Source organism: Phyllostomus hastatus, unplaced genomic scaffold, assembly GCF_019186645.2.
Source record: "Phyllostomus hastatus isolate PE091 unplaced genomic scaffold, TTU_PhHast_1.1 phas_scaffold_21, whole genome shotgun sequence".
In the NCBI taxonomy this organism is placed as follows: domain Eukaryota; kingdom Metazoa; phylum Chordata; class Mammalia; order Chiroptera; family Phyllostomidae; genus Phyllostomus; species Phyllostomus hastatus.
In genome coordinates this window covers 28,110,551-28,125,963 of record NW_025334017.1, presented here as the reverse complement: position 1 = coordinate 28,125,963, position 15,413 = coordinate 28,110,551, and the positions used below count along the sequence as shown (strand labels likewise).

Below are 15,413 nucleotides of genomic sequence, written 5' to 3'. Positions count from 1 at the left end.
AGGATGAAATTAGGCAAAATCAAGTGTATTTTGTGTAACACTTTGTTAAAGGGAGTATCCCCAAACTCAGGAGACCTTGAGGGTGGTGGGAGGGAGGAGGATTATAAATGAGAAATACCTCAGTGGAAGGTGAACTGTTCTGTAAAGAGGTAAGGTCTCAATTTCTCGGAGTATTGCAAGCAAGGGAACACAGGTTTTTGCAAGTTTTTCTGGAGGAGAAACAAAGTGAAGAAATAACACGTCCGAGGATAAGCAAACGCTGTTGGATATATCCTTTCACTCCCCAAACTGAGGGCGCGTTTTAATTTCAGCCCTTGCTAACAAATCTCCCTGCAAAACAAGGCCAAGACGTCCATTAAAAAGTGGCCGAGGTGTGGCAGGTTTCGGGAAGCCGCTCCAGTTTAAACTGCGCTGGTCTGAAGCAGCGGTCCCGGCCTGGCTCGGGAAGAAAGGTCCGGAGAAGCCACCCATCTGTCAGACCTTCCTGCAAAGAGATTGGAACTGAGGCTGGAACTGACCCCTGAGCCACCGAGAGAACGCCTTCGGGTGCGGCCAGCTGGGCTCCCGAGCCTAGCACAGTCAGGGGACCACCCCACTCCAGCCACCCTTCAGTTTAGCCACTCACTCCAGGAAAGTCCGGAGGGGACTCGTTTGGGGTTAGGCCCGCAGGAGGCTGTCAACGCTCTTTAGGACCTTAGGGAAACCCGATGGTTTCTGGCTTTAGGACCCAGGAACTCCAAGGCAGCTTTGACTTAGATGCTGTGGACCACAGCACCACCTACTTATAGAAGCATCCCGAGCTCAGCCCGGCAGCATCTCGTTCGGAAAGTGCGCTCGCCACATCCCTTCGGCCTCCTGTGAACGTTTTATCTCCCTCAGCTTGGGAAGGGAGAAACCTCAGCTGTGAAGTAGCTGTGCAGAGAGCTCGGGAAACCGCCCAGTTGGACAGGGACCCACAGAGCGAGAGCGGGCGCGCCCCTCGCCCGAGAATCACTCTCAGCGGCGGGACGCAGCATCCGCCGCGCTCCAGCCAGGCGCCGCCAGCCCAGAGGACCCTGCGCACACTTCGAACCCGTGGCGGCCTCCGGAACCCGGAGCTGCCGGGCGCTCCTGGCGGGTCACTGCAAACTTTCCCCCAGCCCACGTGCTAGCAAGGCGGCTGGCGTCAGGAGCCCGGGATGGAGCGCTGCGCCTAGGCACGCTGCACAGCCCGAGACGTAAGTCCTCTAGACAGGTGACCACTGCGACCACCGCGCCAGGGTATCCCACCTTGGAGCCAAAGGGCCGAAGAGTGCGCTTTTAACCCCGCGCCCTCGGTTCGTTTGGAGCTCTTTCCTTTCCCTGGAGCGCCGCACACGCCCTTTCCCGGGATCGGAGTCCGCAGCACCGCAGAGGTTGCTAATTCACTGATTGAAATCACCTCCCTCCCCAAGTTGCGGGCGGCTGTGCGCTGGGGGTTAAGCAGCTCAGCAGCTCGTGCCAGGCAATGAGTTCGCGTTCCCCTCCCTTCCCTTAAATTGGGACGCGCGGAGAGGCAGCCGCCTCCCTGGGGTTCTCTCCACCCTCCACCCATCCTGTTTCTCCTCCTGGTCTCGCAGGTTCAAAGCAGGGTGATGCTGACCGCGCGGAACTGACCAGTGCCACCCCTGGGCTACTGGCGACTCTTTCTCTGCGACGTCCCCAGCAGCGGTCACCGCCGGCACCTCGGATGAGCCCTCCAGTTCCCCGACTTTGAGAGGCGTCTCTCCCCGACCCGACCGCCCAGATGCAGTTTCGCCTCTTCTCCTTTGCCCTCATCATCCTGAACTGTATGGATTACAGCCACTGCCAAGGCAACCGATGGAGACGCAGTAAACGAGGTGGGTCGTACTCCTCTGGAGGTGAGTGCGTGGCCGCGGGAGGGCGGGTCACGGCGCTCACTCACTCTCGGGCTCCTGGGGCACAGGGAGGCAGGACAGTGACCCCACCTCGACCCCGCACTTGCACACCACCGCTCCCTACTTTCCGGGAGTGGTGGTCTGCAGAACTCTGTCTTCTCGGTCCTCAGAAGGTGCGACGAACCTGAGCGTGACGCGCGCAGAGCCGGGTGGACCCGGTGTCTGAAGGGTGCTGGGGGTTACGTAGTGTGATTCGCGCCCACGTTCGCTGCCGCACTGCTACTCAGAATTCTTCTTCTCTCTTTCCGTCTCATTTCTTACCTGGCACAAAATTTTCTTCTCTGTCTCTTTGTCTTTCTTTCTAGTCTTCTTGACCATCTCCTCAGCAGCTAATCTGTCCCTACCTTCCCCGAGCACGTGCGCCCCAAACCGTGACCCCAGGTCACTTTGGACACGGCCTAGCAGCGTGTGTGTGCGTGTGTAACAGAGAGGGATCAGGAGAGCGTCTCAGAGCGGGTACCACACCGAGGTGGAGGACCTGCCTTTCCAGGAAAAGGGCAACGTTGATCTCTTTTTCTGGAACTAGACGAGATGGGATGATTCCCTGAACTTTCTGCACTGAGCAGTGACTCGTGAGCGGGTTTTCTGGAGAGCGCTTGCCTGCAGAGTGACCTTTAGGGGGACAGGCCCGACTTTGCCCTCTCCATTTACTTCCCTCAAAAGAGCAGCTAATTCTGAGAAAGGATTTTTTTCCCTCTCAATGAAATTCACTTGTGGGTTTTTAAGCGCTCCCTCCTTCTCCATCACTTGTGTGCACCACGGGAAAAGGCGAGTGGAAGCGTCCAGAAGGTTTCGGAGAGCTAGCTTTTCTGCAGATTTAGTGCGCCAAGTTCTGTTTCTGAGCCCTGCTGTGACTGTAGCTATAGCTAATCCAAGTTCATTTTAGGGGAAGAGCTGCTAAACACAATTAGTCTTCTGCGGGATTTCAGCCATCCTCTGCTCCACCTCCCCTACACCTTGCATTGCCCGCTTCTGGAAGGTGCAGAGCAAGCCCTCAGAGCTATCTAGCAATTTGGACTTCTGCGCGGTTAGGATTTGTCTTGAGGTTAACGGATCTTGATTTTTCTGGGCTATAAACGTCTCACTCGACCTGTGATGTGATTTGTTTATAACTCGTTTTATGGAATCTCCAGTTCTGCGTCCAGATTTTGGAGAGAGCTTTTCGTGCCTTGATTTTTCATAGTTTTGAAGGAAGTCGTTAAGCTGTTCTCACCTACCCGCAGGGCTGGAGGGTGGCCTGCCCCAGGGCAGAGCTGGAGATCAGTGCCGGTGTGCAACTTCCGCAGCCTCTGTTCTGCGACTGTGGCTACACATCTGTGGTCTGCAAGGACACCCCCCCCTCTCCTTTCTGACATTTGGAAAATGCTTATTTTCAGAAATTATTCTGCATAAAATTACTAGAAAGAGATTACTCCTAGAGGCCATAAAAGTTTGATATTGATACTAGTCTTGGAAAAGTTCTTTTCTCTCTCTCTCTCTTCCCCACTCCTCCCAACTGGTCCTTTCCCTACCCCACTGTTTTCTTTCGAGGTATTGCCTGGATGAGTTGGCAATTTTTTATTACGCTGTGGTTAAAAGTGTTTGGAGAGGCTTGCCCCCACTTATAAACAGAAGTTGCAGTGTACTTGGTAGGAAAAATTCAAGTGCTTTAAGAGTCTGAGAAATAGAGAAATATCAAAAACCCATTTTCAAGTTCGTGCTGATTCAGGAACGCCTTTTTGATCCACAGTGCCTGTCCCGTTGTGGTTGAGCGGGGAATAAACAAACATATTGTTTCAGTAGAACTTAATGTGGAGATGCTGTTCCGTGGAGAATGACATTACAGCACTCCTGCGGCCAGAGGCGGTACTGCATGCTTTCCCCGTGCCATCTCTGAAGTTATGCCTGTGCCTTCTTAGTATTTGAGGCAAAACCTACTTATTTCAAAGCTGCTCTAGCAAAAGCTCATACCCTCCACATCCCCGAGTGCTGACATTCAGAAACCTAGTTCTAAAGTGTGCAATGGTAACTTTTGCCAAACCAACCTTTCCATTTAATAAAAGTCAAATGCTTTCAAGTACATGCAAATTGGTAAAGTTGTAAAGAAAAAAAATTCTATCAAAATGTACTTCCCCCACACCCTTTCTTAACAGATGTCCTTTCCCAAATCCCAAGTTTCTGGCTAAAATAACTGCGGTCCTTAAAAGTGACCACACTATCTGTGCCAACAAAGAGTGCACTGTGCTTTTAATTAAAAGTGGAACTACTTAAAGGGCTGGCTAGACAGTGTAGGGTGATAGTAGCTATTCTGCTTTGCAAGGAAGCTTAAGGATTGCATTGTGAGGGTATTGAAATGAATAGAGATCTAACTCAGGTTGTGTGAATTGTTCCTCTTCACAAACTTAAGCTGGTTTTAATTGATCTCATGTCCACCGATTGATCCTACACCAATTGTTGCGCGCACCAAACAATGGGCTTGCCCAAAGGAGACTGATTTAAATTAGTTCCCTGGTGAATTGCTTGACTACTAGCCAGATCATGTCAGTAGTGACAGCTGACATGCTGGAGCCCATTGTGGCACCAACATTTCCCCTTTTCCCTTTGTTTTGGATAGTGGCAGTTAAATATTACTTTCCAGGAAGAAAAGTGATTAGTACTTTAAAAGGAGACGGTGTCGTGGCTCAGAGGGTCGGTTATGTTCTTGGCTTTACGCTACCATGTAGGCAGCAGTGACACCAGGATTGGTTAGGCCAATGCCTGGGATCCGATCCTTTTTTTTTTTTCATATTCCATCTGCAAATAATCAAACCTTCACTGTGGAGCATTCTCAGAACTCCTTTGGCATTATGTTTAGTCTGCTCTATGATCTCAGATGCGCTATAATATCATTTTCTTAATGAAATAAAATTCTTGGCAGAGATCAGATAATTTAGTCAGTTACAATCAATTGCATCCAGTCTGGAATAGAGAGCAAATATATCATTTAACTCTATGCTTTATTTGAAAATATAGCTAGAGGATTTAGAGAATAGAATGTCAACCTTCCCTGCTTTTGGGCAAACCTCTGTTTGGGGGAGACCATCATAAGCAACACCAACTGATCTTTTTTCCCCTTAGTTAAAAACAAGTTTATAAAATAAAAATGCATTGGATAAACACTAATATGACCTGGCAGCAATCATTTTAAAAATTGATTAGGCACAAATGCAATACAGAGAATGAGTATCTTGTTGAGGGGAGACAAATGTCAATGTTTCGAAAAGCTGACTGACAACTCATGTGTTACCTACATGTTAACAATCATAACTCGTTGGCCCCTTGCCCACCTCCCATTCGACTGCATAGTCATTGTTAACTACTGTTAACCCTTACTGCCTGGAACTGTCTTGGGACCGCTCATGATTTATTTGTATGGTAAACTGGGTTATTTTATTCATTTTATTTTTGGAAGGGTTGTAAGCTGTATTTCAGACTGAATTATTGAAAGGTGGATAGACAAATTATAAGTTTATTATAGTCTCCTGGGATTTCTTGAGCTTGGTATGTAGTAACTTATTTTTATATCTCATTCATTCTATTTACATGCTCAGTCACATTGTAAGCAGGGTTTTGTGAAAATTTCTTGATAAAACTCTTTGAAAGCAGCAAGCCCCCCACACCTGTAATTGGTGTTTCTGGTGGCCCAATGGCAGACGGCATGGTGAGGCGGGGGCTTCCTGCCGTGGCCTTCCTCGTACTGAAGTGTGGAGACGTCTCGTTTCCCTGAGGTTGGATTGGGCGTCTTCTGTGAAACTGAAGTATTTATCACAAACAGTGTGGTGTGTTTCTGGCAACCGAGGTTGGTAACACACACACACACACACACTAACACTCACACAAACGTTTTCTCTTAAACCTTACAGGGCTAAATTAATTTGTGTCTTTAAAAATTCAATGGAGAGATGTGGAGATATTTGGTTTTATAAGTATTTTGAATGATAGCTTACTTCTCACAGTATTCTTTCAAAATACAAAAGGGCACATGGAACATATTAACCTACACTTAAATGAAAAGGCTTCAAAATGCGTTTTGTGTGCTTACTTTCTTTAAGTTCCAGAGTATTTCAGAAAAGCTGATGTGGTGTTTAACACTGCAACATAAACCTGTTCTTTCTTTTCTTTTGTTCTCTTTTGTTAATGGGCTGCTTTTTCTTCCAGCAGAATTCTGAGCTTTTCTGGCTAGTATCGTACCAGTGCACAGAGGTCAGAAAGTTGCCGCGCCCCAACCAACATCTCACTTAGCTACTGAAATTTGGAAGTGGTTCAGAATAGGTGGTGCTCCCCTGGGGCCTCCCTTTAATCCTGGCTTTCTTTATCTGCTTTTAAAATCCATCTTGGGTAGAATCCAATACTTGCAGAAATCACAAGTTGGAAATGACACTTCTAATTCCTTAATGCAACACCACCTCTTGATTTAGTCAGAGACTAACTGGCCAGTGTATGGATTGTCCAGGCTACTTTTTACTTCTTCCAACTTGACTGCCTTTTAATCCGTTTTTTTTTCTTTTTCTGGAAATAAGTCCTCTTCCACCTCCCCAGGCCAGGAGATAGATGACAGGCGTCATTTGACAGATCACTTGATAACCACTCTGCTGAAAGGAGGTGGTAAGCTCCGGGATGAAAATAAAGTTTCAAACTTCCCATTTTTTTCAAACTCATGATGTTCATTATTTTTCCCCAGGATCTGCAGCAGTCATGACTGACCTTGGGTGAACACAGTCTTCCATATCTGTATTAGGAATTTTCATATTTTTAGCTGGAATACATATGAAGGGGGCTAATTAATACTAAAATACAGGTATTACAGATGTGACTGTGTATATGACAGGGGATATAGACACACACACACATATATGTACACATACATGTCTATATTTGGGTGTGGGTATGTGTCAAGAAGAGGGTGTGGGGTGGTATGACTATAAGAGGTTGGGTTTTTGTAACTGAAAAGGATTTTCACTTACCTTTCTCAGTTCTTGTTTTCTTTCCATCTTTCTCCCAGACAGGGTGTCAGGACAGGACAAGGGAAGGAAGAGGAGGAGAGGGAAGGAGTGAGGAAGGACAGGTGTCTTCAGCGTTTCCTAGGCCAACCCTTCTTTTCTCCTCTAGGACCTTTCTGTATCAGCCACCTTCTTCTCAAGCGTGCTGCTGGCCCCCTAACCCTAAGATTCTTAACTTCCTTCTTCCCCATGCTGTTTTCTAATCTTGGCCCCCCCTTTTTTTTCACTTCTCCCTTCCTTTGCTTAACAATCCCCTTTCATTCAGTCTTCAATCTGTTAATCTGGCTTCTGCCTCCTCATTTTACTGAAAGGGTTTTCTTTCTGGCCATCCACTGCCGGTACTCACCTCATGGCCAGCCCCACCAGCACTGTTGCAGTCCTGCGTTCCTCGTTCCTCGGGAGGTATCTGTCACTCCTTTCCAAAGAAAGTTTCCTACTTTGGCTAGTGGCTCCACCCTCTGGTTTTGCCTCCCATACGCTGCCCACTTCTCTTTCTGGGTCCCCTCCTTGGGGACCCAAGTTGGAACAGGCACAGACTTGTATATCTTGACTCTTCCTTTGGGGTTTGTACCCATCCCTGCATCTTGAACTGTTATTTCCACTTAGAGTCCTTCAACTCAAGCTGCAACACTTTTTAGAATGAATGATTTTTTGAGCTCAAGATTGTTTTACCCTATGATCTCTTACCTCCTGTCATGTGGGTAGATGTTCCATGCACCCTCACGTAGGAACAGAGATTCCATTCTGTGCACACTCAAACTTGACAACTCATTTCCTCTCTTGTGCCCTCTGCCAACTGTGTTCTTCTTTCTCTTCGTGGGGTTTCTGTGCATCAAGGCTGGAAGCCACGCTGTAGGCTTGGACTTTTCTGTTTCTTCTTTTGCTGGTTCATTCAGTCTTGGTGAGTCAACCTCAGACATGTAGTTACATCCCTTCCTTCACTTACATCCCAAAGGTGTTTTCTAGCTCGGACCCTCACTGACATCTCACCTCTCAGCAGCCACTTCTTCCTCACTCCATCCTTTACAATGCTGCCACATTGACTTTTTCTCATCCACAGATTTGATCGTGTTGCTTCTAAGCCAAGAAATCCCAAGCCTCCCAGGTCTCCATACTGACTACACAATAAATGCCTGCCCTTTGGAGGTTGCATGCAAGGGTTCCCCACCATGTGATTGAAGCCCATTTCCAACTCCCCACCACCTGAAAGCACTGTACACTTAAGCTTACTTAAGTACCAGATTACCTCATTTCCAGCCACACCATGTGTTTACATGTTGTTGAGTGTGTGGTAGTACACAGTAAAAATGTCACCGCCTATAGGAAGCCTTCCTGGAATTTTCCACCTTTTTTTCTGAAGCCAAAAATCAGGGAGTTTTCTTAGCTTTTTGTGCTACTCTGAAAGAACTCCCTTTCACTTTTATTCTGTTTATTTTGCCATATGTCTTATTGTTACTCTGTTTTAAGCTCCTGAATGGCAGAACCTCGATATGCTCATCTTCACTCTGCCCAAACCAGGCCTGCAGAGTGCTTCCTCCGTTAGTTGTGGCTGAACAAAAGGCACTGGCTATGGGATTTTGTTGTTGCCCTTAAAATAATTTTGGTGACTTCATGAGAAAAAATGGTCTAAGTTGAAGGTTTTTGCACATAGTGGCACTTTGAATGAATGGTTAGATAATAGTTATAAACTCATTGTTTACTATTCTTTAGAGTTTAGAGACAAACAACATCAACAACAAAACCCACTGATGTGTAAAAGCGTCCCTACCCCAGTCCTCATTCTGAAGTCTCTTCTCACAATCTTTAGAGTTTCACAGGGTGTTAGTGCCTATTTGCATGTCCCCGTGTGTTAGGAGCCATGGAGTTGCCCTGACTCCTGACAACCCTGGGAATAAGTGATGTCCCCGATGTCCTGTCCTCCACTGCCTCACCTCGCTCCCATGGACTTGTGCCTATGGCTTCTCTTATGGAGTCTTTGATCGACATATCTGTTTATTATTTGCATGATAGAATATCTCAACTGATAGGTGAGTTTGGGGCAAAGTAGGGTAAACTCTGGGGAGGGGGATAACCTGTATTTTAAATACACTTTTTTTTTTCAAGAAAGAATCAATTAAGATTTAAGAAAAAAATCCCCCAATACTTTGCCCATATGAATAATCACTTAAGGGATAATAAAAGGAAGTGGTATTTATCTTCTAAAAAGGCAATCATATTGATAACAGATAAATTAGTGCAGGAAAGCAGTCTGTGTTCTTCTGTTTATGACATTAGTATAAATCTAGCATGTACAGGCACCCATGAGAGGTACAGGCACCCATGAGAGGCACAGGTGTGTGTGTGTGTTTTAGAACAAGTTCTCCTATAGGTGTGAGTAGACTGCATAGTTTTTGTATTGTGTCTTCCAGGAGAGCACTGGTATTTCACTGCCCCTTGAAAGAGCTGAGACTGTTGACTTATAAGAAAGATGAGCTGCTTACTGAAATGAGTGAATTGAATGAATGAATGAATGAATGAATAAAAACTAACAGAGAGAGATAGAACTAGAATTCAACCCCTCCTGAATTCCCTGGCTTTTCTTGGACACTTCCAACATAAATAGTTTATAAAAAGAAACAAAGTCACCTTTGTACCCCAAAGTTCTTTGGTCCACATTTATTCAGCCTCAGAACTAACTATAACTCATAATTATGCTAATAACATAACTGATATTAAGTATCCTGGGGCTGAGGGGGATGGAGTAACTGAGGTGAGGATCATAAGTGTGATCTGATAAAATTTGCACATTAATATGGCTACATTTTTATCATCACTTTAAAAATCATTATTCTTATATATGACTTATAGGAACCTCTTTTATTTCTGGTATTTCCACAGCCAGGACAAATGTATGTATGCTTTTGGGTGCACACTCATGCATTGTGTCTCTGTATGTATTGTATGCATATACACATATATGTTTTAACCATCAGAATACAATCAGAATAACCAATTAACATTAGAGAAAAGCTGCTAAGTAGTTTTTTTATATTTACTCTAAAGCAGGGGTGTCCACTCTCGGCCCGTGGGCCACACGTGTCCCAGGATGGCTATGAATGTGGGCCAACACAAAATGGTCAATTTACTTAAAACACTGTGAGATTTTTTTGGTGATTACATGTTACAATGTACTTAATGTGTGGCCTGAGACAACTCTTCTTCTTCCAGTGTGGCCCAGAGATGCCAAAAGTTTGGACACCTGTGCTAAAGCATAGAGAAACTAATTATAGGTAGCTTTCCCCCTTTTACAGTTATTTTTGGGAAAGCCTTTACAATATGGGGAAAACCATTCAATTTCCATCACCTGCTGGAGGATGTTAAGCACACTTATAGAACAAATTTAGGCTTGCTCAGAACATTTCTTTTGAGTAAGTTTTTTTAACTTAGGGTCCAGAGGTGGGGACAGGGTTTTTGTGTCTTCTGAAGTTAGAAGGAAAATCATTTTTTAGGGGGGAGGTGGGGCAAAGGCGAGAGTACGTGGAGAGGATCTACTAGAGCTCTCACTGGATTTTCAAAGTGGCCCACAGTTCATCTCACTCCAACAGGTTAAGAAGCCCTGGTTAAAGAAATAGGAGGTAACCTTAATTAGCTTCATGCCAAATGGCCGCTTCACATGGATACAGACATTTGCTCAGTTTATTTTCCATGTGTGGGTTTCTAGCCATTTGCCATGTGCATACTTCACAATATGAGGACACATTGGAAGCACTCTCTCAAGATTTATTTTCATAAATTCTTACTTGGCTAATACTCCTTCCTCAAAGACAATAGTTGTTAAACTCTTCTCTCTATTTCCCTAAAACGTTTACAAAAGTAAAAAATAAATAGACAGAATAAGGGGTTCAGTTAAAACTTCTCATATGGTCTAATTTTTATCTCATTAACAAAACAATAATATGGAGTTTTAGAAGTCACTGTTGCAATCTCCAGCTGATGCCAGATGGTGCTGGCATTGGTGTGACTTGTATGTTCCACGCTGCCAGTTCATAGCCTGGTCAGAACCAGGGCGAGCACTCTTCAGTTCTGGCCAGGTGGGCTTCTGCGAGCGTTCTTGCCGCTGGGGTCAGCACATTCAGACGGGTGCCACAGGGAGGGCCTTAGCCTCTCTCACCTGTGGCTGGATGCAACCTGCCAAGCAGCCACTCCGCGATTAAAACACTCACACCGATAGAGGGCACACTCTGCACTCTTTTTCTCGTGCTTTGTTCTCTGAAGTTTTGTAGGGTTTGGGCTGACTTCCCCCTGCCCTGTAGGTTCAGGGGGCAAACCCTCTCTGCTTTCTCCAGTAAGATCGATGCTGTCATCATCTTGACACCCTCACAGAGAGGGAGGGGAAAACGAGCCAATAAAGAGAGCGTTCAGTCTGACTGAGCTTTTCTGGTTTGGGTCGCTAACGTCCTTTTGACAAGACCTTCTCATCAAAAGGCAGATTTACCCAACCTTTCAGTTTTACTATCTAGGAGGCAGATATTAAAACCAGAAATTGCATTAACCTGGAGATGGATTCCAGCTTCTACAGCCACTTGGAGCACATTATTTTTTAAAAATAATGTTTCCCATACAATGCATGCCTAAAAAATTAAGCAACTGGTAAAATTTGGGGTTGCCCAAATGACTTCAAATTAATTCTTCCCAATTAATTGTTTGCCAGATTCTTTCATCTTTATGGAGAAACCCATTTCTTTCAATGAACCACATTCTAGCCCTTTGAGAATGGTGAAACTTGTCTGATTTTATATGAAAAACCCCAAGTTTAGTTTTTTTATAAAAGGTTGTCTCCCCTCTCAGGTAGTAAAGTCTGCCATAGGATTTAAACCTTGTTTACCTTCCGTGTTGTGTTCGAATACCTCTTTCTTATAGTCAGAGTTGGTTTTTAATGCTGAGGTATTTGCACTATCTCATCATTAACCTGCATATTTAGTTTACCACAGTGCTGTAGTTTCCAGACCAGGTTTCAGTGTAGTAGGTTCATAGGGGTTAATATTCCTGTGACCAAGTGGTGTAACCTATGTCTGTCACCCCCACAAAAATAGATTTGGGGGAGGGGTAGCTTTGGTATTTGTTTTCTCAGCTCTTCCACTGCTTTATTTGGTCTCCGGAGACTCTCCAGGGAGGGAGAAACACTTGGCAGCCCCGTGAACCCAAAAGGACTGCACCTGGGGCTCTCAGGTTACGTCCCTAAATGTGAGTTCCATGAAGGCCGCCCAAGTCTTGGACTTGTCATGTTCTTTGGGTGCTGCTTGCAGGTGGGAGAATACTTTGTTAAACTTAATGCTAATTTTGACACTTTGCTTCTTCATGATATTTTAGAGGTTTCCTTTCTTTGGAAGTGTGTGTGTGTGTGTGTGTGTGTGTGTGTGTGTGTTTAAGGGTCAGGTGTATAGAGGAATTTCGAGGGACTCGGGTACTCGTTCTGGGCTCATGTAAGTTTTTATGAAGAAGTGGCAGAGAACATCTGTAGGTTGGGTGAGTGTGATGAGCAAACTAGCTTAAATTTTTTTTTTTAATTTTTCCAAGGATCTGCACATCTGTTTAAGGCTTTGAGAGAGATCAGAGCTGTCCTATCCAGAGCATTCCTCCTACTGGTGAAATAAATTTCGTGGTCTCTCTAATTCTACCAGCTTAGGATAGTGGAGAAACTTTTTTAGGGTCAAGAGACTAAGTAATTTGAAAAACCAAATGTTGTTTGATAGTGGACGCTGGTGGTTCCCAGAAGCACCATTAGTGGGTTGAGGTTAGTTTGTTGTGGGGTTAGGGAAGCCCATCCTACCGCTCCTGGTGGCCAGTAAGTCATGTGGTGGCTGATGTGATTCTTGACTGACTCCTGTCAATTATGAAAGATTTCTTTGTCTCTTCTATAACTAACACTGTCCTGTAAATTGATCTAGGGTTTGGAAATTGTCCCTTGAAAATTGTCCAAAATTATGGATTTGATTCAATTGAATCGTTCCTTTATGCAGAAGTAAAAATAATTAGTTCTTTGCAAGGCTATGGGTAATCTCAACATGAAAGTGGCTCAAGTGAAGAATTATGGTTCTAAAGGCTTTGGCACGCTTCAAGTAGGCATCTTTCTGTTGGATTCCAGAGAAAGGTTTGAAGAAATGGCCGGCTGGACCTAGAAAGGGGGAGAAAGAAAAGGAACAAATTCACTCCTTTTCCAGACTTGAGGCCAGTCATGTGGGGGAAAGGATGTGATTTATTCTACCTGCTGGAGTGAGGGCTAAATGAAGGAAGTTTGTAGGAAGATTATAGCTTATATTTAGGAAAGTGGCCATTAATGGAAGAGACCTTTTGTTGATACCCTGACTCTGGAAATTGTCTTTTGCCAACAGTAGAGGGTATCTATTAGGAATTTTGTGAAGCCAATGACTGTATGGAGTGCAGAGGGACCCCTAAGGGCCAGTCACACCAGAAGAGCCACAATGATCACATCTGTAAGGCAGCTGGCATCTCGTAGGCATTTACATACAAATTCTTGTCACCAACTACTTGGACTCAAATGATAGGATTCTTGCCTTCCCCAGTGGAGAAAGCCAAACAAAATTGCTTAGACTTGGTATCATATGCCTCAGAGTCATTATTTTAAACTTCAGTAATCAATATTATAGATATTGAAGTTTAATCTGAATTTTTTAAGAAGAAGCCTTTAAAAAGTCTTACATAATCATATTGTCATTTTCTAGGATGTTTTATTATTAGGAAGTCTGAGATTTTGGTGCAATAGGCCATGGCTTATGCCATACAGATATTTTACTTTTTTAACTGGGGTTGCTAGGCTGGAGGATAAAGAAGCCTTTGACCACAATCCGTGAATAATGCCTGGCACATATAAAAAATCCCTTTGGACAAGGTGGAAAAATGCAGGCGTATCATCGTATGTTGCTGACTTGAATTACATTTGTCAGAGAGTGGTGAGTAGTGGGTTGATAGCCACTTTGAGGGAAGCCTCTGGTACAGTAAGGCACTCTCGACCTTGTTTGGGACACTATTTTCTTAATGATTTGGTTGGAGACAGATGGCATGCAAACCATACTTTAGTATACTACAAGGTTGAACAGGGCATTTAAAATGTTTGGTGACAAAAAAATCTTGATGGCTGGGAATAACAGGATGAATTTATGAATGAAAAATGTGGAGTGTGGCTCTTAAGATAAAAAAACAAGTGTAGAAGAATAGGATGTTGGAGACAAGGGGTTTTCACTGATTTTTGACACATCCTGAGGTTGTAGCGTGGTATCAACGCAAAAAGAAATTGGCTGCATTAAGAGAAATATTTACCTAGATTCAAGAATGAGGCGTGGGAAGGTCCCCAGCCCACACAGTGCTGCTCTCTTCCATGCCGTTACTTTCAGGAATGCGTTAGCAGCACACACGATAACTCTGAATGGGTTTCCCGAGGCTGCTGTAACCAAGTACCACACACTGGGTGGCTTAAAACCACACACGTTCACTTTCTCACAGTTCTGGAGGCTGGAAGTCCAAAATCAAGGTGCCAGCAGGTCTGTGCTTCCTCTGAGACTGGAGGGGAGGATCCGTCCTTGTTTCTTGTAGCTTCTGGTGGCCCCAGATGTCCTTAGCTTGTGACAGCTTAACCCCAAGCACTTCCTCCATCGTCACAAGCTGTCTTCCCTTCCTGCTGATCTCTTTCCTTATAAGAATACCAGTTAGATTCAGCGAGGGCCCCTTCCAGTGACTTCATGTTAACACGGTTACATCTGCACTGACCTCATAGTCAAATAAGGTCACATTCACAGGCACTGGGGGTTAGGGCTTCAATGAGTCTTTTTATGAGGGACACAGTTCAACCCATAACATGCTCCACCCTGCACCAGACCCTGTAGGTATTTTAAGTCCTCATTTTATTTTCACAGCAACACTGTGGAATAAATGTTACTGTTGTTTTTATTATTTATTATACTGTCCTAATAACAGCTAGTAGTGATAGTAAAAGAAGTAGTAATAATGGCAAGGGAAGTAGAGCACTTAGTAGGACTGTTGCACACAGCCACATGACTGTGTACTGGCTGTAAGGCCTGCTGTTGATGTCACCCCCAGGACTTCTGCACAGTGGCCCTGGGAGTGGGGATGCTTTAGATATGGTTTATAAGTGTATAGGGTTTGGACTAGGAGACTTCAAACATTTTTTGTGTTCCAGAAGTTCAGGGAAATTGTGCGAATCCAAACAATCACCTGAGCCTGTTTTTCACCATTTCAAACAAAACCATGAATCAAACTGGCTTCTTGTTCTGCTGAGCTGAACGTTTTGTTCCCTATTTGGTTTACTGTTCTCCAGGAGCTGTCAGAATCCTTTTTAAAACATTACTGCGATGTCAGTATTGTCTCCTGTGACTTGCTTCTGGTGTTAGAGTTGTTTTAAATTAGTATCCTCTGATTTTGAGTAGCATATATTACTGGCATT

General features: G+C 44.6%; 1 protein-coding gene across 1 annotated transcript in view; it reads left to right on the top strand.

Moving 5' to 3' along the window:
- Positions 1 to 818: 818 nt before the first annotated feature.
- RSPO2 (R-spondin 2) overlaps positions 819 to 15,413 on the top strand; it is a 141,438-nt gene continuing 126,843 nt past the window's right edge. Inside the window, exons 1-2 of the mRNA XM_045861231.1 lie at positions 819 to 1,217; positions 1,599 to 1,859. Of these exons, the coding sequence (XP_045717187.1) occupies positions 1,766 to 1,859 (94 nt within the window). The 5' untranslated portion in view covers positions 819 to 1,217; positions 1,599 to 1,765. The remainder of the gene's footprint in view (positions 1,218 to 1,598; positions 1,860 to 15,413) is intronic.